A 27892-nucleotide genomic window follows, 5' to 3' on the forward strand; every position below is an offset into this window, starting at 1 on the left:
AGGAAGGCACCATCTGCAAAGTGTGTTTCATGTGTAACAGTACCCCTAATATTGGTCTTGGGTTGTCCAAACAACAAAAGCATAGCCACCATTAGCCTCTGATCTAGTAGTCTGAGCTACGTGAAATGCATATATCACTTCCGATAAAAAGGATAGTCACCACCAACAAAACTGTTTCCAGATTAATGAGTTGAACCAGGCATCAGATGGAATGTGGATGCCATCAGGAATGTCAGAATCAGGTTCAAATCCCACTGAGGAATAATAAGTGCAGTAGAAAGAAACAAGTAAAGCAAACCTTCTAGAAAATGCACAACTAGTGGCGATATATAACAGGGAGATTGATCAGGCATGCACATGAAAGCAGACAGGGTTGTCAGATAACACTTACCTGTGGCCATTAGGAAGTCTTGCTGAGTAAGGTACTACGTAAATCCTAAAATATTGCAGCAAGAGGAACTTAAAAGGGATTGATGTATACTTACAACTCACACCACTGAACAAACAGTCCAGGGGCTTTCATAAATAGATTTAGTAGCAGGTGTACTTGACGCCAAGAGTAGATCTACAGCCACAGCTAGTAAGGAAGGACTTTAACTGGCACACTCAACTGCCACAGGTCCTAACATAGTGTCTTGGGATTGGGGCAGAGGACCTCACCTTCATGCTGCAATAGCATGTCTGCCTTGTACAGAAGGGGGGGTGGCCGAATGATGAGTGCCAACAAAGCAGCATACCAGATCTCCCTCAACCCGTTCTGTGGTGTCCCGAACAAGCCGTGCCTGACCCTCCTGCACCTTTTGCAGGCCTTGAGGCAAAAATGGGCTCAAGATAATGGAGTATAGCGAGACCAGAAATCAGTCAACCTGAAGGAATCCTCAGGTAACCACTGAAAGAGGAGTGTTTGACAAAACAGAGGACACTTCCTGTTTTTGACTTTGTTGAAGAGATCTACAATGAAAACTACAAGCTGGAGAAAATCACCTCTGTTACTTTAGACTGTAGTTCCCACTCCATGAAAAAGGCGAACGAGAGCATCTGCACCCACACTGAATAAGCTTATGAGGTTAGCCACCACAGGGAGATTCCTAGTCATTGCGCTCATTTCCACAGGTGAATCGCTTCTCAGAATAGGGTACACAACCCCACACCGCCCCGTCTGTTGATAAACTGGTTGGTAGTGGTGCTGTCAGACAGAATCTAGACAGATTTTAGAGGCTTCTCCCAAGATGGAAAGGAGAGGTGCCTTTTGAGCAAGGCAGATCTCTGCAGGTGAGCACATTTATCTGAAGGTGCAAGCTGCCATGCATCAGGTTGCTTAGATGAGTATCCTAAGACCAGTGAGGAGACATCTTTAGTGACAGGATCCAAATCTTGTGGAAGGCTGAATGGGCAACCACTTAGGAAGTTGGAGGGCTTTCATCCACCATCTAGTATGAGGTACTATCAGGATGCATGAGGCCTAAGAAGCACAAGACCCGCAGTACCAAGAACCAAACATGAGTCTCAAAAAGCATAATCATAACCCAAATTCCCACAATCCTCTAAAGGGGGCGACTGTAGTAAAGATTTAGTCAAACAGTGAACTAATAAAAGTCAGCATCTGTGCAGGAGTTTGGTGGCACTTCTGAACGTTAATGGTGAAGTGAAGCACACATCACGAAGGAGCAACATCTTCCACTGGAGATGTTCTTTGACTGGGACAGAGACTCAGCCCTCACCAAGCAGTCATCAAAATACAGATATACATGGATTCTGAACTGAATTCTGAACCTCCACTGTGAAGCTGCCAGAAATGCAAACCCCTTTGTAAAGATGCTTGGTGCTGTTGTCAGTACAAATGGCAGGGCCACAAACTGACAGTTTTGGGAACTAAGCACAAAACTAAAGTTAACACCTGTGGGTGGGAAAAAGCAGAATATAGCAGTAAACATCCTTGAGGTTAGGATAACAACTAATTTCCCCAGAGTACAAGGCAATAGGATCTGGCTCAGGGACATTATCTCAAACTTGTCCTGGAGGATGAATTTGTTTAGAAGATAGCTATCCAAGACAGGTTGCAGGCTTCGTAAGGGTCGAAATTCCAAACCCTTTTCTTCTAGAGACCCTTTCCTTCTAGAGGCACCGCTTCTATGCCCAGTTTTGCCTGTGGATTGCTTAGACTGAAAACAGTTAGTTTCTCCTCTGCATTTGTTCTAGGGTCCAGGAGAGCATCCCTAAACAGAGGAAGGGCTCTTTAGAACCTGTGGAAGTTTGCAATATTTCTTCTAGTACATTAGATTTCACTTCCGCAGAAGACAAATTCAGTTTCAAGATCTCAGTCGTTTTCTGGGCAACTATGAAGCAATAAAAAGGGGTAAGCAAAGTCCTCTTCTAGTGAATTATTTTGGCACTGGCATTTGGCATGCCCAAGCAAATGCTGGCATAAATACTGTAAAGTGACAGGAGATGATCAGTTTCTGAGTCAATTTTCTCCTTGCAGCTGTAGTCCTTTTCCCTTATAACTGAAGCATCTGAACCTGAACTGAAAAAAGTGGGTGAAACTTGGTCCCTGGGGAGATGCTGAGAACATGGCTCATCGTTGAAATTTGCCTTGATCTTCTCCTTCACCACCTGGAGTATACCCTCCTCTACTGCTGCCATGGCTGATACTATCATCTAATGACTCCTAATAAATATGGTCGGTGGGAGTTGGTTGGGGTAGGCAGTGCCCTGATTGTTTTTTTTTAATTTGGTGCAGCATCAAGAGGGGTCATTTTAAGAGCCACTGTAGCTACCAGGCCTGCAGGAATGTACCATCCATTTTGCGAGTAGCCCAGTTTTGCCAAGCTGGCTTAAACAGATCCAGCATAACTAGCTGGAATCTCTTGACTTGCGTGGAGTAGGCAAAAGAACCGAGAAACTCTGGTCTCTGCTTCTCTGGTGCCGGAGTTACACCTAACAAGGCTGAAGAGTCTGGTGTCAGGAGAACAACGTTGAGACTCTGAGCTTGGCCTCCCGCTCTCAGATAGCCTTGGGTGCATAGAGGTGAAACCACAGGTCATGGCATCATGTTCTAACCACACAGCAAACAGAGTTTGCACCTCATATACCTCAATGACATCATGCCTGGAGGCGGAGTCATGGCTGGAGCTAGATGGTGACTCTAGGTAGCACAGGTGAGCCAAGGCCAGGAAACAAAATTCCATAACTGTCTTAAGCCTGGAAGGAGTATTCATAAGCTGAAGAATCTGCCAGAAGATGTACCATCAGAGGACTGTTTTCTCAACTCTTTCTACAGTGAAAATTACCACGGTTGGACATATGCCTCCAAACGTGGAAGGAAAAGACTTAAAAACATTCAAGGTAAACTGCTGAGGACTGCAGGAAGCACTCGTTCCCCAGGAGCTGTTCGATAAAGTTTAAGAATTGTAGATGTGTGTCAGTGAATAAAGTAGGATGCTTCTCCAGAGGGTTTTTTTCCAGACATCAAAACATAGCCAGGGTTTTCAATTCTGTTGCTCAGAATCCCATGGTGAAAAGCATCTCCTTTAGTAGCAGATTCATATCTAAAACTTTGTTATACAGGTCCTATACACGTACAATATCATTTGATCGCCTTAAGAGTTTTATAAGTGCACATTGCATCTGCTATGCAATACTTTTAAAGATACAACTGAAAGAGAACAATGGTTGTGAGAGAAATACGTTTATTTGGAAACACACACAGGATTACTTTCTTTTAATAAATTGTGTGCCACATAAAATTAAGAAAGGTCTTTAGTTTTCCTTTCTTATCCTTTCGTGGCCGCTAAAAGGAGCCTGATAGGTGAACATTGTGACGTTACAGCGTGAAAAATAGGTTTTGTTTTGACTGCCTTGAAGTCATTGCTTTGAATACTGGATTTTGAAAATCTGGTTCATGCTAGTGGACAGCTCTGGGAGCCAGATATAACAGTGCTCAATGTGGCTCTATCATAATCAGGGCAACTGGAATTATGAGACTGTCAAATTACGTGGTAGGGTTGAGTAAATTATGCAATAAGAAATAGTACATTATGCAGCACATTTTGTGATGGTATTACTTTATTATTTTGTCTTTTTTTTGCTCAATATCTGTTTTATTGAGTTTTTACAAGATAGTACAACAACATAACAAACTTGTACTAGATACTGATGTTGGGGCCAGGATTGACATGTCATGAAGAATACATGACAGTAATCGCTATATAACAAGCAAAGGGCGGCGCAACCACTGTCAAGGTCAAAGCGTGGCAATGGATATCATGACATGTCACAAGAAGGTGTAGAGAGCTATCCGGCTGATGCAACTCCTTACAAATAGCTGGGGGTGAAGGGCAACCTGTTCCACCCTGTACCCGAGTTGTATGCAAGGGACTCCATGAAAGGGGGTAGAGGTACCCTATGCTGTTATGCAGTGTTGGGGAAACGAACACGAAAGGTAGAGTAAGGAAACAAAACTTGGCAGTAAAGTCTCCAACCATGACATGGAAGAAGCAGTACTAATGTGTGGCAAAGAGTGGAAGGGGAACGAGGGAGGCATCTCTGGGAGCAAAGATGCTCCCTCCAGCATCGCCAATCGGTTAGGGCCAGCTTGCCACAAACATCAAGTTCCATGAGATTAATGGATATTCTCATTGAAAATGCTGACAGGAAGGTTTCCAAATTACAAGCAGAGATAGCAATATTAGAACAAGAAATTAAAGATACTGGTCTACTGGAAGCAATAGGTAAGATTTATACAAAAATAATTGTTATTTTAACTCAACATCAGGAAGAAATTAAACAAAGGAAAGCGAGGAAGCTAAACAGAGATGAATGGGATTACTTGAATGCTAGAGTTTTTACTTTTGCTAGGAAATACGATCATTTAGCTAAGGAGAGCATTACTAAAACTAAAACCTCTTCAATATCCTCTTTAAGTTCTGACTCATCTTCAGTTGGCAGTGGGCCAATACACAAGAGAGAGACAATGCTAGGAGAGAAGCAAGCACAAGTGCAGATCCCACAAATGGGAGCTCTTTTTTACAGGATATGTTGAGAATAAAACAAGGGAACCGACAACAAAAAAGAGAAACAACAGGAAAACAAGGAGGGGACACAGAGGTAGGAAACGTCACACAGAGGAGAAGAATGAAGATGAGATATTGGGACAGGAAGGTACAAGGCCCATGACAGGGCAGCAAATGAATGTGATTAATTTGTCGGATAAACATTAAAGACAGACATGATCTCCTTGCTTTGCAAAGGATTAGGGTTTTGCCCTACCAACAAGGGAGAATTCTGTAAACAGCAAATTGATTTTATTAAATATGTGAGACATTTGAAACTTAAGATATTTTTTTTTAAATTAAGAGACAATTGGGACAGAACTCTGATCCTATAAGAAAGGAGATGAAATACAGTGAACTGACGATACAAGATATTAATGATACAGCAACCATAATGTCCATTACGGACTATGAGTAAGTACGTACCATGATCCACAAATTGTTGAATGTATCTTTTCATATCTACATGAAACTAGTGGTTTGAAGAAAAAATCCAGTTGGACACCAAGAATGGGTAATGAGAGCAACATTGAGGTGTTCTATAAATTAGTAAGTAGGTATATAGAGAACACGTTTAGAACAAAAAACAGAAGAACGAGGACTAATCTCACTAGGAAGGAGTGGCAGGCCTTGAAATCGTTACAAGAAGATGAGGACATAATAATTAGACAAGCCGACAAAGGTGGCAATATTGTTGTTATGAACAAGAGAGATTATGGTGAGGAAATGTATAATCAGTTAAATGATGAAGATTGCTTTGAAGCTCTCCCCTCTAATCCGATACAAAGTCTTACTAGTCTAATCAATAATTTATTAGGGACATGGCATCAGCAAGGGTTATTGGATGAAGAAGAGTATATGTACTTGAAAGTAGACCAACCTAGATATCCATGCTTCTACACTCTACCGAAAATACACAAGAATCTCCCATTTCCCCCTGGGGGACCAATCGATTCAGGTATTGGGGAACCCACTGAGAAACTTTCAGAATTTGTTGATATATTTTTACAACCACTGGTAGTAAACTTACCATCCTACATTAGGGATGCCAAACACATATTAGGATTTTTTTTGGGGGGGGGGACATACAGTGGGAGACAGACAAGATGTTAGTAATTTTGGATGTGGTAGCATTATATACGAGTATTAAACATGAAGTAGGTCTTGAGGCACTGAGGTATATGTTAAGTCGTAGATCAGTAAGCTTGCTTAAACACAGAAATGATTCTGAATATGGTAGATTTAATTTTGAATCACAATGTATTTCTTTTCAATAACCAATGGTATAGACAAAAACAAAGAGTGGCGATGGGAGCCAGATTCTCCCCTTCTTATGTCAATCGCTTTATGGGATGGTTTGAGGAGAGGTGGGTCTGGGGACCTGGTGCCAGAGATTGGCAAGACTATATACAATACTGGGGACGATTCACTGATGATTGTTTCATGATATGGACAGGCAATACAGAACAACTCATTGAATTTTGTGAATATCTAAATAATAATGATGTGAATATAAGATTTACCTATCAATACAGTAAACATAAAATAGAATTTCTAGATGTAGAACTATCAGTGAGGATGAAATTCACAGCAGATTGCTCAGAAAACCCACTTTGTGCAATGCAATATAACATACCTCTAGCGCACACCCAAAGCACCAGATACAAGCAATTCCATTTGGGGAGCTAATGAGGGCGAGATGCAACTGTAGTAGGGATATAGATTTTGAAAAATGTATAAAAAAAGATATGACATTACGCTTCGAACAAAGAGGATATAATGGGAATATTATTAAGGTTGCACAAGAAAGGATCAAGAGAACGGAGATCTTGTTACCACGCATGAAATCTCGAGAGGAGGATACTAATAAGATACGACTGATCACGGACTACACTGATTGTGCACATATCATGAGGAAGATGATGAAACAACACTGGAATATTCTTAAACAAGACAATATTTTGAATACCTTTACCTCCTCAGGTCCACTAATCACATATGGAAGAGGAAGATCATTGAAGAACTTGCTGTGTCGAACCTACCCAAGACCAAAGATAAAGGAAAATTGGCTTACAGAAAAGATTTACGGTTTTTATAAATGTGGTCATTGTGGATTTTGTAAATGGGCTTGTCATGGCATAAAGGAACACGTTGATTTTAGCGGAAATATCTACCAATTAAGATCACACATGACTTGTAACACAAAATATGTAATATATATTATTAAATGTAAAAGCAAACGCATATATGTTGGCAGTACGATACATCCCTTGAGAGTAAGAATTGGTGAACACTTGAGAGCACTGAAACAAATGGATAAGAGAGATGCAATTGTCCAACATATACTGTCTTGCACTAAACGAAACACCTATGAAAACATAAAATTCTTTGGTTTGCGCCTCTTTCCAAAAGATTACATCAGGGTCTTGCTGTAGGGGGTATCGCCAAACCTGTTGATGTTTGCTGGGGGAGTTGAGCCCTCAGACACTAAGAGATAGAAGTTTGGTGTTGTTCATGGGACCCATGGGGAAGCGGAGGTGTGTAGCGTGTCATGGTAGGAATTTCCACCCTCTAAGAGAAGGTAGTATGGGTACTGGAGTTAGGCCTCCAGCCTCAAACCTCACTATTGGTAGTGTGAGCAGCATGGAGACGAGTCGAAAAGGATGAAAGTGTGAGGGGAGTGAAGGGGCCAACAGAGCCTAACCTGGTTAACATCTCCATCAGCAGACGAGTGGAAAGGTCCATTAGTCTCTACCAAGGTATCGCCCTCGAGGGAGGAAAACCCAGGAGCGGGACGGGGAAGAACTACAGCAGGGTTACAACCTGTAGGAAACAGCGCACACAAATATAACAAACGACAATTGATACACAACAGTCTGAGTCCTGGGCCGGGGACCCTGCTGAGGAGTGGATGAGTCACTGGGCCCACCAATGGAATGTGTCTTGGCACAGTAGATGCCTAATGCAGATCATGTGTCACTGGAGGCAGATTGCAAAGATCCCTGCTTCAAAATGAGGAGGTGCACAATAATGTTCACTTTTGCTGTGTTGCTGCGTCTGATCTCTGTCCTCGGGCAGTTTGCCAGGCGGAATGCCAGTCCTCAGGTCTCTCAGACAGGGAGAACAAGGGTTGTCTGCCTGGTGAGCACCCAGGCATTCCAAGTATGTGTTTGACTTCTACAAGAGATTGTACCATTCTCTGCTTGCCATTCCACTGGAACAGCAGACCAAAGGGATGGTCCCATTGGTACTGGATTCCCTGGTCTTGCAGCATCTCCATGAATGCTTTGAAGTCCCGCCTCTTCGTAAGCATTAGTTGGGCGAGACCTTGAAGATTTGCACTGTGTCTCTGGGAATACAATGTCTGCCTTCCAGGTCTGCGACGCAATGCTCCCTGTCAAGAAGTATGGATTGATCCTCTGTGCCCCCTAAATCGACCCAAGCAAGTCTCCAGTGAACAACATATCATCTCCGTCGGCTCTGCGAGGGACTCTTCTAATGCGTATATTGTTGCGCCGACTGGTCACACACAGCGGGTGAAGCAGGCCCAAAGAAGAGGTTAGGCCATGTAATGTAAAGAGACAGATCCTCCAGCATCCCCAAAGTCCGAAGAATGTGGATACAGTTGTGTCCCCAGGCAGGGCCGCACAGCTTGGTCCAAGGGCTGAGAGGGCTTGCAGGGGATCCCACAGTCAAGTTTCTAAATGCCAAAATGTCTCTCCCCTCTGCATGCCCTGTTCAGGACTGTCACCCTGATTGCTACAGGAGGGGTCAGTCCAGGAGAAAGCTGTGGAGTGGTCTCAGGCACGCAGCATATAGATCCAGGGTCACATTTGGGCGGCCGCTGTGGCGGGTCCCTCAGCCCGCAGTATAAGCAATGTCTATCATTATGTGGGGAGGTGGTGTGGGGATGTGGTGTGGTGTGGGGATGTGGTGTGGGGTGGGGACCCCACCCAAAGCAAGTCCAAGGAGATCGATTAATCTCTTTCACGGTCTGGAAAGCAGAGTTGCAGAGGCGATGCCAGTCATAGGTAGGGAGGGGGCCCTTCAGCATCTGTGGCTTGCACTGGCTTCACTCAGTACTTGAGGCCTCAGAACATTCTGGTTTATGCACAGCAGGGAAGGAGCTCACTCACCTCATACGTCGCCACTCCTGCAGGTTCTCATCCTGCCCCAGCCGTTAGGGACACCTCTACCTGGGGTTGTAAGTTAGGCCTTGCAGGGAACAAGTATCGTCGTCGTATGTCTTGTAGTGGGTGATGGGAGGGAGGAGGGGGAGGTTTTCAGACGCCTCTCTCCACAGGTTGTTGCAGGGATGCCACTAGGCTAGGTTGTCGGCAGGGGCCTCGTGACGGTGGTGGTAACAGGCAGTGCACCACCTGAGGGCCAGTGTATTTCTTCCTAGGGACCAGAGACCGCCACCCCAAACTGCGGCAATAGAGGTTATGCCGTTCCAACCTCGCAAGGCATCAGTGCTTCTCAGTACGTGCAAGGCCTGGCGGGGCAGTTCTTCAAGCTCCCTGCGGCGGCGAGGCAAAAAGTTGCTTTCTCTCAGAGTCAGAGACTGGTACTGCACTGTCACTCTCAGCAAGTGGGTCCGAGGACAATCGGCTGGTCACAACGGGTTCCGGCCCAATGCGAAGTCTGTCAAGGCACGATGGTGTGCCAACAGGGCCTTAAAGTAGGGCAGAAGTAAGTTTTAGAGCCCACGGGAACACAAAGCTCGGACAATCAGCATCCTACTCCATCCCCGGTCAGGCCACACACCCTCAGTTTTAAGCTTGTTAACACTGTCTGGGTATTAGTTCTACCTCATTAGTATCAGTTCACACCAACACCCAATTATATCAGTAAGTTACAGAAAGGTGATCAGTCAACCTTTACAAAGGGCTCTCCACTGAGCGGAAACATGTGTTGCTGCATTTTTACTAACTTTAGAACTGTTTGAGCTAGAAACCAATTTTTTTTGTAAAATTTGTTGAGTAGGGCAGCGGATAATGGATTATGTGGCAAATGCAGCAAATCTACAATGATGCGAAAATCGTTGCAGTAGCGCAATCGCATAATTCCAGTAGCTCTCATCATAGTGCAATGACTACTTTACAAACGCACAAGTCCTACATATTAACCGGCATGGCTTATGTTTTAAGGAGAAGAAAGCATTTTTTAGTTAAGGTACAGGAAGCGTAAAACAGAATGTCAATTTCAAGCCATGGATCCCCAAGGTCTTCTTGAGAAAGAGCACAAAAGTCCCTGGGTCGCAACTACTAAGATAAGTAAACTAATCATTTTTAGGTTTGGCCTAAAGGCAGGTTTAGCTGTCCCGTCCACCTCATGTAATTAAAACAAATCATATACAAATAAATAACATGTGCACACAGAGGGCTGTGAGAAAGCCCTCATCGTCCTCTGGTCTGTTCAACTGTCACCTTAAGTGGAGCTGATAGGTAATTTGGCCATAGGTATAGAGTGCAACTCTGAGACGCAAGCTACCCACTAGTGTGATACATTGAATAATAAAACAAAAACTCCTACCTCATGAGTATTTAATATGTACCAACATTTACATTTCTTGTTAGAAGATTAACTCAGACTTGAAATTATGAGTTTAAGAAATCCTTTGATTTTGATTGGTTGTTGGTCAACAAATACATTTCACTGGGATGCATTATTCAATCAGATACAAAATTAGTAGCTTAGTAGCTACTTCTGCAAATGGTCCTATCCAATTCTGTCCACATATTATTATAACAATAGCAACAGAGCCAACTTGTTATCCAGGTTTAGATCCTACTTTTTTCAAGGCATATTAAACTAGCTTTGAAAGACGCTGTAGGCAATGGTGGATCGATTTGGGATCCAGGTTGAGATACGTTTTAAAAAAAAAAAAAACTTTATGTTAAACTCTCATTCACATTTTTATTTTTCACAAGACAACATACAGCGTGGAGCAATGGGTCAGCCCACTTTAGCAACCAACTGTTTAGCCCTGTGAAACAAGGCATGTTTTTCCTGCCACCTACAAAGAAGTGCTCTTCGGTGGAATGAACCAATACTTACCAATGCTTTCTTCTTTCAGTTCTTTATTGTTTTTTTAATTTCTCCTTGTGTACTTAAACTATTTCTTTAGGTTACAGTAATTCAAATTCAATAGTACATTTCTCTAGTTATTAAGAAACACAATGTAATGAGGGGAATATGGAGCCCCTGAAATAGAGAGGTACAGTACAGCAGCACAGCTCACTCTAGCACTTACATCCTTAAGCAACTAATTATGGTGCGAGTTAGAGCAGAAAGAATACGCAATTTGAAAAATATTCTGTGGCTACCCCCTTTCACTCACAAAATACTGGGCTCCATGTTAAAGTTCACTAATATCATATTAAAGCACTGGAACATAGCTGTGTATATGAAACCCAATAGGACTTAACCATCACCTTGACTCAAAGGGAAATCTGTATTTTGAGCAGGGAATGATCCATACTGGCTATTCCAATTGGATGGAAGGAAACTCCCCCATTTTTGGTTCACCTTATGAGAGCAGGGATCTCAAGCGGAGAGAGCAACGCGCTACAGATTTTCAGCTAAACAGGAAGGACATGTTTGGGATAACTCAACTCCTGCACTGGGCACAATAGACCCCAATTAAAGCAGGTGGTAGTAGAAATACGATGAAAATGGAGGAACTTTTTCCGGATGCAGAGACAAAGCGAGTTATAGCATGCATTTATGAAACTTAAGAACACAGTGCCACCCTCAGGAGTTTATCATATACCTCTAAATCTACTGAAGATCTAGCAGTCAAGATACCTAAACGACCATGAATTGTAGTTCGGCGAAGAGCAGCGAACATATCCAAATGTACATAGTATAGGGAAAGCATGCAAAGTAATGCTAGAGTGATAACTGACTCATATTTGGATGAAAGCAATGTAGGGGAGAGTGGCCAGCTGTTGAAGAGGATTTGCTTGCTAAGGAACATATGGGCTGATTAGGAAGTTCTGGGTAGACGTTATATGCCACATAAAAGAGATTACTAATATACAAGTGCCAATGGACGCCTTAATGGTCCTACTCGGGAAGGCAGATTACTTGCGCCAGACATGGGTAAACTTATTTCCTACAATTTGTTAGCAGATTCACGGTTGCCCAAATAGAAAGTCCCTGATCCACCCACTACTAATACGTAATGGAGTAACATCTGGAACGTATATGCCACGGCACAATTAACAACAACAGTAAAAGATATGCTGGCAAGGCGCGAAAGAACCTGGAAGCCATTCCACACGTACGTAGGGAGGCAATCAACTTGTGTCATGCTCACAGCTCCTCTCAGTTCTGCTCTGCAAGGCAGATCTAATACCATACCCAGAGGGTATTTTCAGAATAATAAGAAGGCAAGGAAACACATAAATGAAAGCTGAAGATGTTCAGGATATACATTACGAAATACATGAATGATTGAGAATACCTATTAATAGGACAAATGTATAAGTATGATGTTACTTTTAACGACTTGACTGCTTGATTTTAAAGGTACCCATAGGTTGTGGATTCCCCTGAAGGGAGCCAAGAAAATAGGTAAAATATTCAATGTTTTGTTTTTTGTTGGGGCAATGGGGAAAAACGTGCTCTGCAAGAAAGTGTACTTTTGCCTAAAAGTGAAATTAACAAAAGGTTTGCATCATCTTCCCAGCTTCATTTAACAAGTAGAGTTGTAAAAGACAGCATTTAATTTTTTACCACAGCATCTAAATTTTTTCCAAAACTGATTGTCCATTATTCCTATAATTTGCAGTTTCAAATGACTTACAGTTTGTGGTGAAATCAGTGGTGAGAAATAGGTAAGATACACATTTCTGAAAACTAGACAACGTTCTGAATTCAGTAACAACTTATTTGTGTAGATTGCTCATGGTTTTACAAAGGAAACGTATTCGAGAAATTTAAAAAAATGCAAATAAGTAGGGAAACGGAGCTATTGCCTACAACGTTTCCACCTGCAGTTTTTTGCAGAAAGACTTATGCCTAGGTGTGGGGGCGGGAAAGCACAGGCCCATGCACCCACCCACAAAACAAAATTCCCCTTTGTCCAGGAGGCTTTCTGCTCTGGGGGCGGGGGAGATACAGGGTGGGGAGGCAGATTTACTTTAAACCCCCCAGTACAACCTACAGAAACAGGTGTTTGGGTGTGGAGCATGTGACAGAGAAAGACTATGAAGTCCATTTTGGGATGGGAGCTTTGAGTAACAACTAGGAGGCACACCCCACACCTTTCTGTAATGGTGCCTAAATATTTTCCTGGTGTCTAGTGGACTTTCTGAAAGGGAAGAGGGGAATCTTGGGGTAAAGACCCCATCTACCCCATCCGGAACATGGAGCAGAAAGACTTGTGTCTTGAAGGGTGGGGGAGCACTAGCACATTGTCAGGTGGGTCACTCCCCCTCAAAAGAAATCCCTGGTGTGTCTCAGGGTTGGACCCCAAGCAAGGATTCACTATGGAGAGATACCACTGGAAGGGGGAGAGTCTCCCACTGCCAACAGCACGTCTCCCACTGAAATCAGTGATTGAGGGTCACCAACCACTGATTCAAATAAAAATAAAATGAGCGGATCAGCTCATTTCACATTCAGCCTAATGACGTCGTGCCATGCACACCGATCGCTGCTGGAGCGGGGGAAAAAAACAAAAAACAGCCACAACCTGCTTGGGAAGCTCTTCTGCAGCAGCCCGAAATGAAATGGAAAAAAAAAACGCATTCATGTGAAGCCACGAGATCTCCCCTTTGGCAGCCTTTTTCAGCCATACAGTAGAGCTTGGCTATTTAAAAAAAATAATAATAATGACGCGAACGCCGTGTCATTTTGTAGTCACACGTGTTCAGCACGCATGCATGTGCCTACAAAACGACATGGGCATTTTATTAGAGTTTTTTTATCTTATTTACCAATCTGAGATGAATAGGTAAGTTAAAAAAAAAAAGCAAGAAAGTGTTGCTTTAAAATGCAAAGCATAACCACTTACAAATGTTTTTAAAGAAATTATAAGGAATGACCAGGTTGAGGTAGCGGGCTGGGGAAGAAAACAGCAGGTGGGAGGAGAAGCACCATAAGGGAAAGACAGCAATCCTAGGGGGTGCGAGCATGGGGTTAAAGCACAGAGGCAAGACAGCGCAACACAAGTGTGGGTGGTGGAAGAGAAACACATTGACAAGAGGGAGCAATGTGGCGGGAAGAAGCACACAGGAGAGACAGAAGGAAAATATATGCACACTTATGGAGTGCTGAAGTAAAATGTAGTCACTTGGTGCTTTGATGTGTCTTTCAAGTCAACAGCACCTAGCGAAGAGCACCTTGCTCAAGAGGTTAAGACTGAACAAACCAGTTAGATAACATGTGAAACATGAACTCCAATATGCAGAATGGTTGTATAGAACAAAATGTTTTTTCTCATTTAGTCTGTGGATGTAGAAACGGCTATGTTCTGATAAAAAATATAATGCCCCTGACAAAAAAAACAACTAAAGTTGGGGGGGAAAAAAACACTTTTTATTTTCCTTCCTTTTTTTTTTTTTTTTTTTTTTTTTAAACAAACCCACATTTTATTAATTTGAATTCATTAAAACTGAAAAGGGTTTCTATATCTGTTCAGTGTACATCAGCCTGCTAGGGACAACGCGTATTGCTCTATTAAAGTTATATACAATGGTTAATTTTTTTTTAGGTCGAAACCTACCAGACAATGCAGTTGTCTAGTTTGCTAGCAACTTCTACTAGGCATTCCGAAAGCTTCCCTGGGAGTACATTCTGCCCATTGATAACTATTGAGTTTGCGATCTGTAACTCACATTTGCTTGCTTTTTATTTGTTGGCTTTATGTGTTTTAGGCTGTCCTGCATGAGTTAGTCTGTCCGGTGGAGCATTGCTTGTTTACCGCTCTATCCTCCAGAGTGCTCATTTCCTCTTAACAGGTCTTTAAATCTTTCTCTTTTCTTGTCATATTTGCTTGCATTCAAACACAGTCAAATGTCAGCTCTGTCTTCAGAAGGAGCTTGCTGTTTTCTTTTCTTTCTCTGACGTCAAAGTGAGAGAATTTACTTGACAATCTTGCTGGGTAAGGAAAAGTTTCTATCCAGCACGCAAACAAAAATGAACTGTGTTCATATTTCAGAATTTATCAGAATAAGAAAAAGTACAAACTAAGTTTATATTTTTGTAATTTTGAAGTGTGGTGGAAACAAATCTTTGAATACGATCAAAACACATCAATACACTAAGGGGGTTATTCCAACTTTGGAGGAGGTGGTAATCCGTCCTAAATGTGACGGATTTACCACCAGCCGTATTACGAGTTCCATAGGATATAATGGACTCGTAATACGGCTGGTGGTATATCCGTCACTTTTGGGACGGATTACCACTTCCTCCAAAGTTGGAATAACCCCCTAAGTGATGACATTTCCACACATTATCGTTTGTGCGCAGTAAAACTGTGCAAATATAATGGTCATTTCAATTGGAAATATGGTGTCTGCAAAGCAGTGCACTAAAACATCATGCATACTACGCCACTCAACACCTCTCTACAATGCAACTCTACCCAACCGTATGCCACTTTGCTCTACAACACTCCATGTCATTCCACAACACGCCACTCCACTCTATGGCATGCCACTCCACTCCAAGACACTCTACGCCACTCCATTCCAATCCACTCTACACCCCTCCACTCTACAATACCACAATCTACCCCACTGCACCTCACTCAAATCCACACCACCCCACAGACTTTTAGCCATGCTGAACAGCAGCAACACTGGTGTGCAACATGGCTAAAATACACTGCCAAAGCCAACAACGTTTGCACAGGCGAGACCTATTGGCTTTGCCAATGCTTGTTTTTTTAAGGTGTACGGCCGTCTTGCTTTCTTTTCCCCCTTCCTTTATATTTATGTGGCACTGGCTTGCAAATATATATATATATATAATATATATATATATATATATATATCCATCAACCTACGTCACTAATGCTTATTAAACGCTATTCCCGTTTCTGATAAAATTACATTTTTGTACACGGAACTCTTTTTTGGCCGATAGTGTGTGCCACAATTTCAGAAACTACTTACTCCACAAACTCGTGTTCCACTAGATCTGCAAACATAAATCCATGGTAGCCAAACACATCTCCGGCGAAGAACTTTATGTTGTGTTTGTGGCAAATCTGATTAATCTTCACCATTACGTCTCGGGAACAGCAGGTCAGGCACACCTAGGAGGAATGAATAATACACAGGTCAGCTACAGTAGCCATGTCAATACTGTAGGATTTCTACTTTCAATATGTTGTTGCATACTCTGACAATGGTCTCAAAAATTGTTTGCAGAAACTTTAAAACTTTAACCATCCGGAAATCAAATATATTGTACTGAGTACACTCTTTTGCATAACACTGAGTCAAAGCCATTAACTGTAAACACCAGACAATACTTATGTTAAGATGTTATTTATTGCTTACATGCATTGCCAAGTGGTTTCGCTTTCAAAAGTCAATTCTATATCTTAAGAAACCCCACATCTGGCATGAGAAAATTGGATGTTTTTGCTTTGCAACGTTTCTTTTCGGTCATAAGTACATCTTCCCAAGCCCAGAGCAGTAGCACTGAATCTTCTGAAACTAGGACACTGAAGAGGACAGTGTCCTCCCAAAATCACCCCACAAGTAAATAATCGGGTAATAACAGACTTAACCTTTCAAGTACACGTCTACTACTTTTAGAATTCATTAAAGAATATAACAGGCATTCCGATCTTGTCTGTACACTGCCAAGTCCGTAGGTGTTTGCAATACTAACTGTGAAGACAAGGCTTGCAATCTAGATGGTGGTTTTCAGTGTGGCCTTATAACGTTCGATAGCTTTCGCAAAAATACAATGGTAGACTATGCCATGAGGATGCAAATTCTTTACTAATAAGTGTGAGAACACAAAATATTGATCCACTATTGGGCAACATTGCTTCACACATGCAATTTGCCATCTCTCTGGCTCAAATGGCCTTTACATAGGAGGGGTTTTGAGGTATCTTACTAATCTTTGTGCCTTTATTTTTTCTCCACAACAAGGCTTCTTATTTTACTATCCCATCTTAAGCAACTCTTTTCAAAGACTCAGTATAGATCTTATCACCTCAGGCTACTGAACCTGTTTGACACTTTAATTTGACCTTGAAAGCTCCCATTCTGTAGCCGACTGCTGTTCCTGTCACCTTCACGACTTCGAATACTGTAGCTGGCTCCTCAAATCTTCTCAAAAATCTTTTCTATCTTGGGCAAATTAAAGTCCCAATGATTCACCTACTAACAACATATTGCCTCAGGTTTGTGACCGGTCATCCTGATTTGGATGCCTTGTCAGTAAATGCCTTACTCCAAAACTGGAACCCTCTTCTGAGTTATGCCTTTCCTCGCTTTTCCCCGAGTTATCATGTTCTCCTTCACCTTTGCAGTTGCCAGGTACCACTTGTCCTTGTAACGTTTTTTGGTCCTCCAAAGCATGGTTACCTCCTGTCCTAAGGTGCACCACAGACCCTCCCTGACTCAGGGATATTGGATCAGCGATCCACCTTTCAAGCGAGGCTTCCTGCCTTCTGGAAGACCCATGTACTCTGGGTACCAAAAAGGTTTACTTGTCCACCTGGGGGTCCATGGATGGGAACATGTATCCCCCCTTCATGCCATTTCACTTGTCTTAACTAATTTCTGTGCCTCCTTTTAAGGTTAAGCATAGCAGCACAAGTGTGTGCCTCCTTGGGGTAGGTTTGCTACTGCCTTGGCCATGGACCCTGTTACATGGATGATTGCACTTTTGCTGATAACTTTGACTACGAGCAAACTTCTTTTACCTTTTGTGTCTCTTATTCACACTCACGGCGGCTGTGGCACTTTGAATCGGCTCACTTATGTCAACTGTTTTACTTTTTATTTTCCGTTTGTATGGCAAGAAAAGTCCAGTTAGGAATTTACAACGCTAATAGATTTAACTAGAGCAAACCAGAGATGCACTGCATTGCAAATGCTTGTTTGAAAAAGGCCTTTACAACAAGACAATCAATATTTTTTCGCAGTGCAATCTCTGCGGGTCACACTCGTATCTACTAACTTCCCTTGGGTAAAAAGGCTCTGGTTTGTAGACTTATGAGTGAAATCTGCCTCAAACAACAGCCCCAGCTACTCGTACATGTGGGATGTCAACTGAGTTCTTATGGGTATCTCAGCCTGACTTTCCAATTCAGACTTGTATCTGAAGCAACTCTCTGCCAAATTAACTGTCCTTCTCTTTCTGATTTCAAAGTATCAGACATTAAGGACTTAACTGCACACTAGTGCTCTTTCACTCCAGGAGTCTTTCCTCACCTCCGAAAGGGCCAAGATCAACTCTTTGTCAGTCCAACACCCCTATTTCCCTAAGCACCTACAACTCTGCATGGCTAGCTGCCTTAAGGAGTGTGATAGACATAAAATTCCCTTAGACTCACCTTCACTGTTCAACTCCTCATTTCCTTCAGGAAACTCCACCTTGCAGTTAGTACCCTTATTCTGGCCAGATGGTTTTGTAAGCTACTCTCTGAAATCAACTGTTCCATTTCGGTGCCCACCAAACTTTTGGAGCCAAGGTCTCCAAGGCTCCCAGTCTTGACAATATCCTAAAGACTGCTGAGTGGTCAACTGCATCCTGTTTGCAGACCTTCTATGTCAAACCAATTGAGTATGTGGCAAACTCTGCACTGCACTTGCTTTAAACACACCATGTAATGACACCCTCTTGTCTTTGTCAATAAATTGGAGTACTCCTAGCTTGTAACAAGGAAACCTACATTTTAGTAAAGGTAAGAAACTGGAATTATATGTGGTCTATCTTACACTACTGTGATGTTTTGTGATTTATGACTGTACCATGTTAAAACGTATCATCCAAGTCACTCTCTCTGGAAGACTTCAGAGGGGATTTTCGATCTTTTGCCCAAACGGGCTATCCTGCACAGCAGATATGCATTCTGTCACTGGACAACAAATGGTGTGCTGACCAGATTCATCAAAAGTAGTGCCTGCGACGCTCGACCATCGTAGATGCTTTGTTGAGTGGTTAGTCTTGTCTGGCAGTCTGTCCACAGATATCAGTACATAAGTCTCATGCATACATGTGCTAGCAAAACTAGAAATAAGCAACAACCAATCACAGGCCTAATGCTCTCAACATAACCAAACTTGCTGGACAGAGTTTATAATTAATAATATGATCATGATGTCCATAAGCTGCACTCTCTGAAACTGGAAGAGGAGTGCGGCGTACGGGGGAATGCCAGCTACTAAAGCATGTCCAATAAGTTCACCATAAATAACTTCCTCTATTTTATTCATGGTGTATTATATAGCGCACAGCTACCCCGAAAGACAAACACCTGTGAAATCAGCACGGATTTATCCTCGGCCTAAAACAAATGGGTTTTTAATTGTTTCCTAAAAGAAGTTTCTTGCTGTATTTGTCTTAGTTTGAGAGGAAGACTAATCCACAGCTTAGCAGTGAGGAAGGCAAACGACCAACCATGCACCTAGCTTTCCTTATTTTAGGAACGCTCAGCAGAGAGGAATTCCCAGATCGCAGTGGTCTCCTAGGGACACACAGGGATGCAGCATTTTCCGGATCAGAAGGGAGCCTTTTCCCTGCATGGCTAGGTGGGTCATGCATAAAGCTTTAAAATGGATCCTTTTCCGCACAGGTTGCCAATGTGAGCCTATCAATGCTGGAGCTGCAGATTGAAATTTCTGGATCTTAAACAGTGTCCGTGCTGTGTCATTTTGAATAACCTGCAGCTGCTTTAGGACATTTTGAGGACTTCCTAGAAACAAGAAATTCCCCTAACCAAGTCTGGAGTTAACCAGTCCTTGTATAACAATCCTCCTTGATGAGGGAGGTGGTCATTGTTTGTCTTCTTTAAAATGCGTAGCAGCCCAAATCAGTTACGGACAGCTTTTTTGCCTGGGTCTCCATAGTGAGTTTGCTGTTCAACCAAAATCCCAGGCTTTTTAAAGCCATGGATGGAACTGGTCTCTCTCCAAGACACTGGGGCCATGCCAGTTGTTTGCAGCAAGATATATCATTAACAACAAGGAGCATTTCTGTCTTCTCCCCATTGAGTTTAAGATTAAAAGCCGACATCCACTCAGTGATTTATTTCAGACAAATTTGCAGGCTTGTTGATAAATGATGGGTTTCAGGTGTAAGTGCTGGAATCAACTGAGCATCATCTGCATATGAAACAAGATCAATGCCATGCTCCTGTACAATTTTTGCCAGCAGAAGAACATATAAATTAAAAAGCATTGGCCTCAACGAGGAGCCCTTTGGGACTCCTATTATTTAGAAAGGCCTTGATCAATTTGGCTGCAGGACCTGTGATACCCGCATTCTCCTATTTCTTGATTAAGATACAGTGAGAAACAGTGTTGAAAGCTGCACTGAGATCAAGCGTGATAATTGCCACTGAACCACCCCGGTCCAACATACCCTGGAGCTTCTCAGTGACCATTAACAATGCAATCTCGAGTTATTCTCCGGTCTAAAACCCATCTGAGTGAGGTTAAGGATAGAATGATTTTTAAGGAAGTTAGAAAAATAAATGTGGACATGCTTCTCTAAAATTTTACTGGCAATTGGAAGTAATGAAATTGGTCTATAATACTCAACCTTCAACGGATCTGCTTGTGGTTTCGTAAGCCAAGGCTTGACTATAGCATGATTTCACCCCACTAACACTACTGCAAACAAAAGACTTATTTAAAATCTTCAATAAGTTAGGCAACATAATATCACCAGCCATCAATAGAACATCTGGTAGCGCTTGATCTAATGAGGAGCCAGATTTTATAGATTTTGAGATGGTACTATCTATCAAAGATGGAAGGGAGGTGAGGTGGGCTGTAGTGGCTATGTCATCTGTGGAGTTTGGACATGGAGCTAATCCCTTTGGAAGGGAGTCTAGAATATGTTTTACTTTGCCTATAAAAGCAGTAGCGAACATATGGAACTGCTGAGTGGAAGGTAGAGGAGTTACCAGCTGGGTAGTTGTAATCATAAGAGTGTTTACTAGCCTATATAACTCTTTTGAGGAGTTACTGGCCATTTCAACTTTGGTGCTGAAATAGCTGACCCTGGCCTGTCTTATACTCCTTTTGGTACTGCTTTTTCTTTCCCTCACACATACTTTGTCTTGTATGAGGGAGAGTCCTAGCTTGCAAAAAGTGAGACTGCCCAAGAACCTGTTCTGGCGAAGGGCTGAAATATATAATTTGTGTGTGGAGATAAACCAGAACAAAAGCCACTGGGCGATGAGCTCCGACTGTAGAAGAGAAAGTGGTATAATTTTAGCTGGGGGCATATATGGTGGCAGGGGTGATGGCTACCAGAGAATGTGGAAGGTTGCCAGAAAATATAATGTAGGCTGCCCTCATCAATTAAGGGAGTCAAGCTTACTTTAAGGTGTCAAACACAGCCTATAAGCAAGTCAAAGTGGTAGAAACTCTCAAGGGTATTCATCACTGATGATGGAAAGTAAAGGTTCTGTGCGAACACCGTGAAAAGTAATTGATTTTAATGATGGACCAGGCCTAATAGGCAATGATTTCTTTACCAAGAATCTAAGTCCCTTATTGTTGCTATTATTTAGGCTACACAGCACATCAGTTCTGCACAGTAAAAGGATTGACACACAGCACTGGAATTTAAGGACTTTGGGCTATTTTTTCAGATTTTTCTTATCTCATCTAAAAATGTAATCATTCACCCCATTACACCACTCAACAAGTGGATCTAATCATACTTTGTTGGATACAATCCAGTGGCAGAAATAAGTAGAAGGTGTACTCCAAGGAGTTCCCTACAACCTTAAAACTTTTATTTGCTTATTTTTATGTATGGCTTTGTATACACTGCCAATCGTGTTTTATGTTGGCTTTAGTCAGAACTGAATAGGTTGAAGGATATCACCCTGTAGGAACCTTGTGATCATTACCTGTAGTCCTGCAGTCATGACATGGCACTGGACTGATGTGACTGACCAGCCAGAGTTTTGAGAAGCAACCAAGAAAGAACAACACGATTATACAAATGCTTGGGAAAAAGAATTTCTAAAGATCTTCTGGAGCATTTCCAATCTCAAATGTACTTGTAGGGAGCTCACAAAGTTCAGTCCTGGATATGGAATGTTTGACTATCAAATGTCTTCTACCAAGTAAGTCAGGTGGTTAAAAAATGTCTGTTGCAGACCTGAGCCTTCGGTTGGTAGGTAAGGGGAATATATTGTTTGAATTAGATGGGTGAAGGACCACAATGTACTGAATGTACCAGACAAAGTTTTGAAGGCTGGTCTTTCTTCTACTCAAAGCCAAGAACTGATTTCAATACCACAGTGATGTGGACCAACAAAACCGCTTTCCACATCATCTCCGATGGAGGATTTTACAGGGAACTAATTTCTATGTTCTATGTATGAGAAATTTCTCCACCTAGAAAATTCCCTCACAGGTATAACACCTGTGAGTATCCCTATGTTCAGTTCAAACGGTGACTGTTCACTTGTCACATACAGTATTTCCATGACTGCTTGCGGTTAAACCCTACTATAGGTTCAGTCCCCCAAGCCATCAGTCTGTCCTGATGAGACCCCTGTACGTTTGTTGAGTCAAAATGTAATCAACAATATTGGCAAACAATGTTTTTGTTATCTCATAACAATGTATAGCTAGGCAACTAAGTGCCTTATCTAGTATGAGCTCTCTTCATGGTTGTTTGCAGGCCAACATACCCACGAATGTTTTCACTACTGGTTTCACTTTTTTTGGGTTGTGGCTATTGTTCACATGGGGGTTACTTTGCACACTTTCTATTTTTATATAATGTTTGCATAAAATGAGAAGGCAACCTATGAAGGGAATACATTTTCATCATTGAACTGGAAATCTGCTACCCATTTTTTGTTATGACAATAGTGTAAAACGACTACAGTAATTTTTGATGTGTGTATCCAATATTCTTATATGAAATGAGCTCAGTGTGAACCACGGTTGTTGTCTGCTCATCTCGGTAGGAAAGTACCATCTTGCCTGGCATGTTACCCCATTTTTACATGTATGTCACTTTGTTTTTGCCTGTCTCACTGGGATCATGCTAGCCAGGACCCCAGTGCTCATAGTTTGTGGCCTGAATGTGTATACCTGTGTAGTGACTAACTGTCACTGAGGCTCTGCTAATCAGAACCTCAGTGCTTATGCTCTCTCTGCATTTAAATCTGTCACATTTTAGGCTAGTGACCACTTTTACCAATTTCAATTGGTATACTGGAACACCCTTCTAATTCCCTAGTATATGGTACCTAGGTACCGAGGGTATTGGGGTTCCAAGTGATCCCTATGGGCTGCAACATTTCTTTTCCCACCCACAGGGAGCTCAGACAAACCTTTACACAGGACTGCCACTGCAGCCTGAGTGCAATAACGCACACGTTATTTCAAAGCCATTTTCACTGCACTTAAGTAACCTATAAGTCACCTATATTTCTAACCTTCACTTGCTGAAGGTTAGGTGCAAAGTTACTAAGTGTGAGGGCACCCTTGCACTAGCAAAGGTGCCCCCACATCATTCAGGGCCATTTCCCCGAACTCTGTGAGTGCGGGGACACCATTGCACGCTTGCATTACATATAGGTCAATACCTATATGTAGCTTCACAATGGTAACTCCGAATATGGTCATGTAACATGTATAAGATCATGGAATTGTCCCCCCATTCCAAATCTGGTATTGGGGGCCAATTCCATGCATCCCTGGGGCTCCACTCTGGACCCCGGGTACTGCCAAACCTGCTCTCTGGGGTTTTATCTGCAGCTACCGCTGCTGCCACCCCACAGACAGGGTTCTGCTTTCCTGGGGTCTGGGCAGCCCAGTCCCAGGAAGGCAGAACAAAGCATTTCCTCTGAGAGCAGGGTGCAACACCCTCTCGCTTTGGAAACAGGTGTTAAATGCTGGGGAGGGGTAGCCTCTCCCAGCCTCTGGAAATGCTCTGAAGGGCACAGATGGTGCCCTCCTTGCATAAGCCAGTCTACACCGGTTTAGGGAACCCCCAGTCCCTGCTCTGGCGCGAAACTGGACAAAAGGAAAGGGGAGTGACCACTCCCCTGTCCATCACCACCCCAGAGGTGGTGCCCAGAGCTCCTCCAGTGTGTCTCAGATCTTTGCCATCTTGTTTCCAGAGGTGTGAGGGCACAATGGAGGCCACTGAGTGGCCAGTGCCAGCAGGTGACGTCAGAGACCCCTCCTGATAGGTGCTTACCTGACTAGGTGGCCAATCCTCCTCCGAGGGCTAGTTAGGGTCTCTACAGTGGGCTTTTCCTCAGATAACGACTTGCAAGAATCCAGCAGGACTCCTGCACTTCTCTCTTCGACTTCTGCCAAGGATCAACCGCGGACTGCTCCAGGACGCCTGCAAAACTGCAACAAAGTAGTCGGAAGACTACTAGCGACATTGTAGCACCTAATCCTTCCGCCTTTCTCAACTGTTTCCTGGTGGTGCATGCTCTGGGGACTGCCTGACTTCACCCTACACTCGAAGCCACGAAGAAATCTCCCGTGGGTCGACGGAATCTTCCCCCTGCTTCAGCAGGCGCCAAACTTCAGCTTCACCAGTACTCTGGGACCCCACTCCTCCTGACGAGCGTGGCCCCCGGAACAGAGGTGGTGGACCCAAGTGACCCAGACTGTCCAGTGGTCCAACTGTCCAAATTTGGAGGAGGTAAGTTCTTGCCTCCCCTCTCCAGACAGTAATCCTGTACACCGCATGAACTGCAGCTACAAGGGCTTCTGTGCACATTTCCAAGAAATCCTGCATGCACAGCCGAACCTAGGTCCCCAGCACTCTGCCCTGCGATGCTCAGCTCCCTGAGTTGATCTCTGGTGTTGTGGGACCTACTTTTGCAGTGTTGAGACGACCGTCATGTTCAGTCTTCTTGAAACTGTGTTCAATGACTTCTGCGGGTGCTTCCTGCTTGTGCGTGGGTTCTCTACATTGCTGAGGGCCCCCTCTGTCTCCTCTCCCTAGTGGCGACATCCTGGTACTTCCTGGGCCAGGGCAGCACCCTTTTTCTCCAACCACGACTCTTGCAGCTAGCAAGGCCTGTTTGCGGTATTTTGGCAAGGAAACACTTCTGCATTCTCCCTACCCCCCCCCCCCCCCCCCCCCCCAAGACACTTTTGCAACTCTTGGACTTGGTCCCCTTCCTTTGCAGGCCCTCAGGTCCAGGAATCCGTCTTCAGTGCTTTGCAGTCTGTTGTGGTCTTTGCAAAGTCCCTTAGCACAACATTAGTGTGTTTCTGGGGTAAAGTAGCAGTAGTACTTTACTCCTACTTTCCAGGGTCTTGGGTTGGGGTATCTTGGACACCCTTACTGTTTCCTTAAACTCCCAGCGACCCTCTACACACTACACTAGCCTAGGGGTCCATTCGTGGTTCGCATTCCACTTTCTTAGTATATGGTTTGTGTTGCCCCTAGGCCTATTGTATTCTACAGTGTTTGCACTCCTTTCTGACTGTTTTATTTACCTGATTTTTTTTGTTGTGTATATTTTGTGTATTTTACTTACCTCCTAAGGGAGTATATCCTCCGAGATATTTTTGGCACATTGCCACTAAAGTAAAGTACCTTTATTTTTTATAACACTGACTATTGTCTTTCTTATGATATAGTACCTATATGGTATAAGTGGTATTGCATGAGCTTTGCATGTATCCTAGTTCAGCCTTGGCTGCTCTGCTATAGCTACCTCTATCAGCCTAAGCTGCTAGAACACCACTACTCTACTAATAAGGGATAACTGGACCTGACACAAGGTGTAAGTACCATTGGTACCCAATATAAGCCAGGCCAGCCTCCTATAGTCTCATTTTCAGCATGAATTATTGCAACTCCTTAATCCTGACAATTCAACCTCCAAGAAGGAACGGTTATGGGTCAGACCTAGAGGATGACGGACTACCTCACTGAGTCATGTTTAAATCACAACAAACATATCCAGCTTGTAATGGCCCATAATCAGAGCCACTGGATTTATGCTGCAGGGGAGGACCGAATTATGCAGCAGGATTGAGTAAATTATGTGTCAACGACCCATCAAAATTATGCGGCATGATACAGCACATTTTTTTACTTCATAATTTTGCCCTCTGTACACATTGTCTGGGTAAAAGTGCCAACTCATTTGTTGTAATCAAAGATGTACACACTTGCAGATGTTCTTTGTGTTTCTTTTATTTCAAGAAGCATCAATAATAAAGGCTCACCGACAGCGTCTGATCAGCAAAGCCTCCTCTCCCAACTGACTCTGATCTCCCCACACAGAATTCTACATTCTACATTCTATTCTACATTCTATAGCTATCTATTCTATCTATCTAGTATTACAACATCTCTTTTTTTCCCCAAACAAAACAAAAAACAACAACAACAACAACAACAAAAAATAATAATAATAATAGATAAGTAATGATAATACATTACTACATCATATAAACATTAATACATTTCAAATTCAGAATACTTATTTGGAACTTGTCTTTTCCTTTTAGTTCTCAAATTAACATCAGTTAATTCATTCTCTGTAACTCTCTGTGCCATTTCTAAATTATGCATTTCATTGTCACAAATACTACTATTACTCCTACTATTGTTTCCATCAGTTCTGCAATTGGATTTTACCTCCATTCCATCACTAGTTAAATCTCCAAAATCATAATAATCCCTATTTTCCAAATGAACATCAACTCTGTTTCCTACATTTTTCAAAATGCTCTCTTGATGTGGTTTTAACAAGATCACTGCATTTTTACTCCACCAACCCTTATCTTTCAAAAGAACAGAACCATTAGATACTTTCAAAACTTGCACTGGAGCAGAGTATACCGACTCCCCTTTTTGTACTTTATAGGGTTTTCTTACAAGAACCCAATCACCTACGTTGAATACTCCAGATCTCACTCTATTTATTTTATCATAATAATGTTTAGTTTTTACTTGTTTGTCGATAATTTTTTGTTTAACTTGAAGTTCATTATCATCCACAATTTTGACCATATTACCATTATTCACAACCTTGCCAAATTTAGGAGTGAGTAAAGTTTTCTCCTTCCTACCTCTCATCAAAAGGAAAGGTGAAAATCCAGTTGTAGAATTCGTAGTACAATTATACCCATACACTTTCTCTCGTAAAAATTCATATACATCTAATTTAGATGCTAATGCTAATTGAATACCTTCTTTCATAAATCTATTCATGCGTTCTACTTGACCATTCGATGAAGGATTGTAAAGAGGACTTTTTTCTTGTTGAATACCATGACATTCCAAAAATTCACACATTTTCTGTGAAGTTAATTGTGTACCATTGTCAGATACTAAAATTCTGGGTAAACCTTCAATTGCAAATATTTTTCTTAAAAATTCAACAACCGTTTCAGTACTAACATTACTTAAAAATTCCCAGTGAATCCATTTAGAGTAATAATCTGTGATGACAATTAAGTAACGCATATCTGATTCAAGTAAAGTAAATGGTCCTGAAATATCTATAGCTATTTTCTCCCATGGTGCATCAGGTATCAAAACAGGTTGTAATTCCTTTTTGCTCAGTTTCCAATGTTTGTCAGATCTAATACACTCCACACAGTTATCTAGATACATATTAACGTCATTGTCGAGCCCAGGCCACCAATAATATGATCTTAAAGCTTTCT

The 27892-nt window shown here is 42.4% G+C and overlaps 1 protein-coding gene across 1 annotated transcript in view; it reads right to left on the minus strand.

Annotated features, from left to right (window-relative positions):
• SAE1 (SUMO1 activating enzyme subunit 1) overlaps positions 1–27892 on the minus strand; it is a 405755-nt gene that overhangs the window by 317769 nt on the left and 60094 nt on the right. The window contains exon 4 of the mRNA XM_069207582.1: positions 16184–16326. Coding sequence (XP_069063683.1) covers positions 16184–16326 — 143 coding nt within the window. The remainder of the gene's footprint in view (positions 1–16183; positions 16327–27892) is intronic.

Source organism: Pleurodeles waltl, chromosome 9, assembly GCF_031143425.1.
Source record: "Pleurodeles waltl isolate 20211129_DDA chromosome 9, aPleWal1.hap1.20221129, whole genome shotgun sequence".
Lineage (NCBI taxonomy): Eukaryota > Metazoa > Chordata > Amphibia > Caudata > Salamandridae > Pleurodeles > Pleurodeles waltl.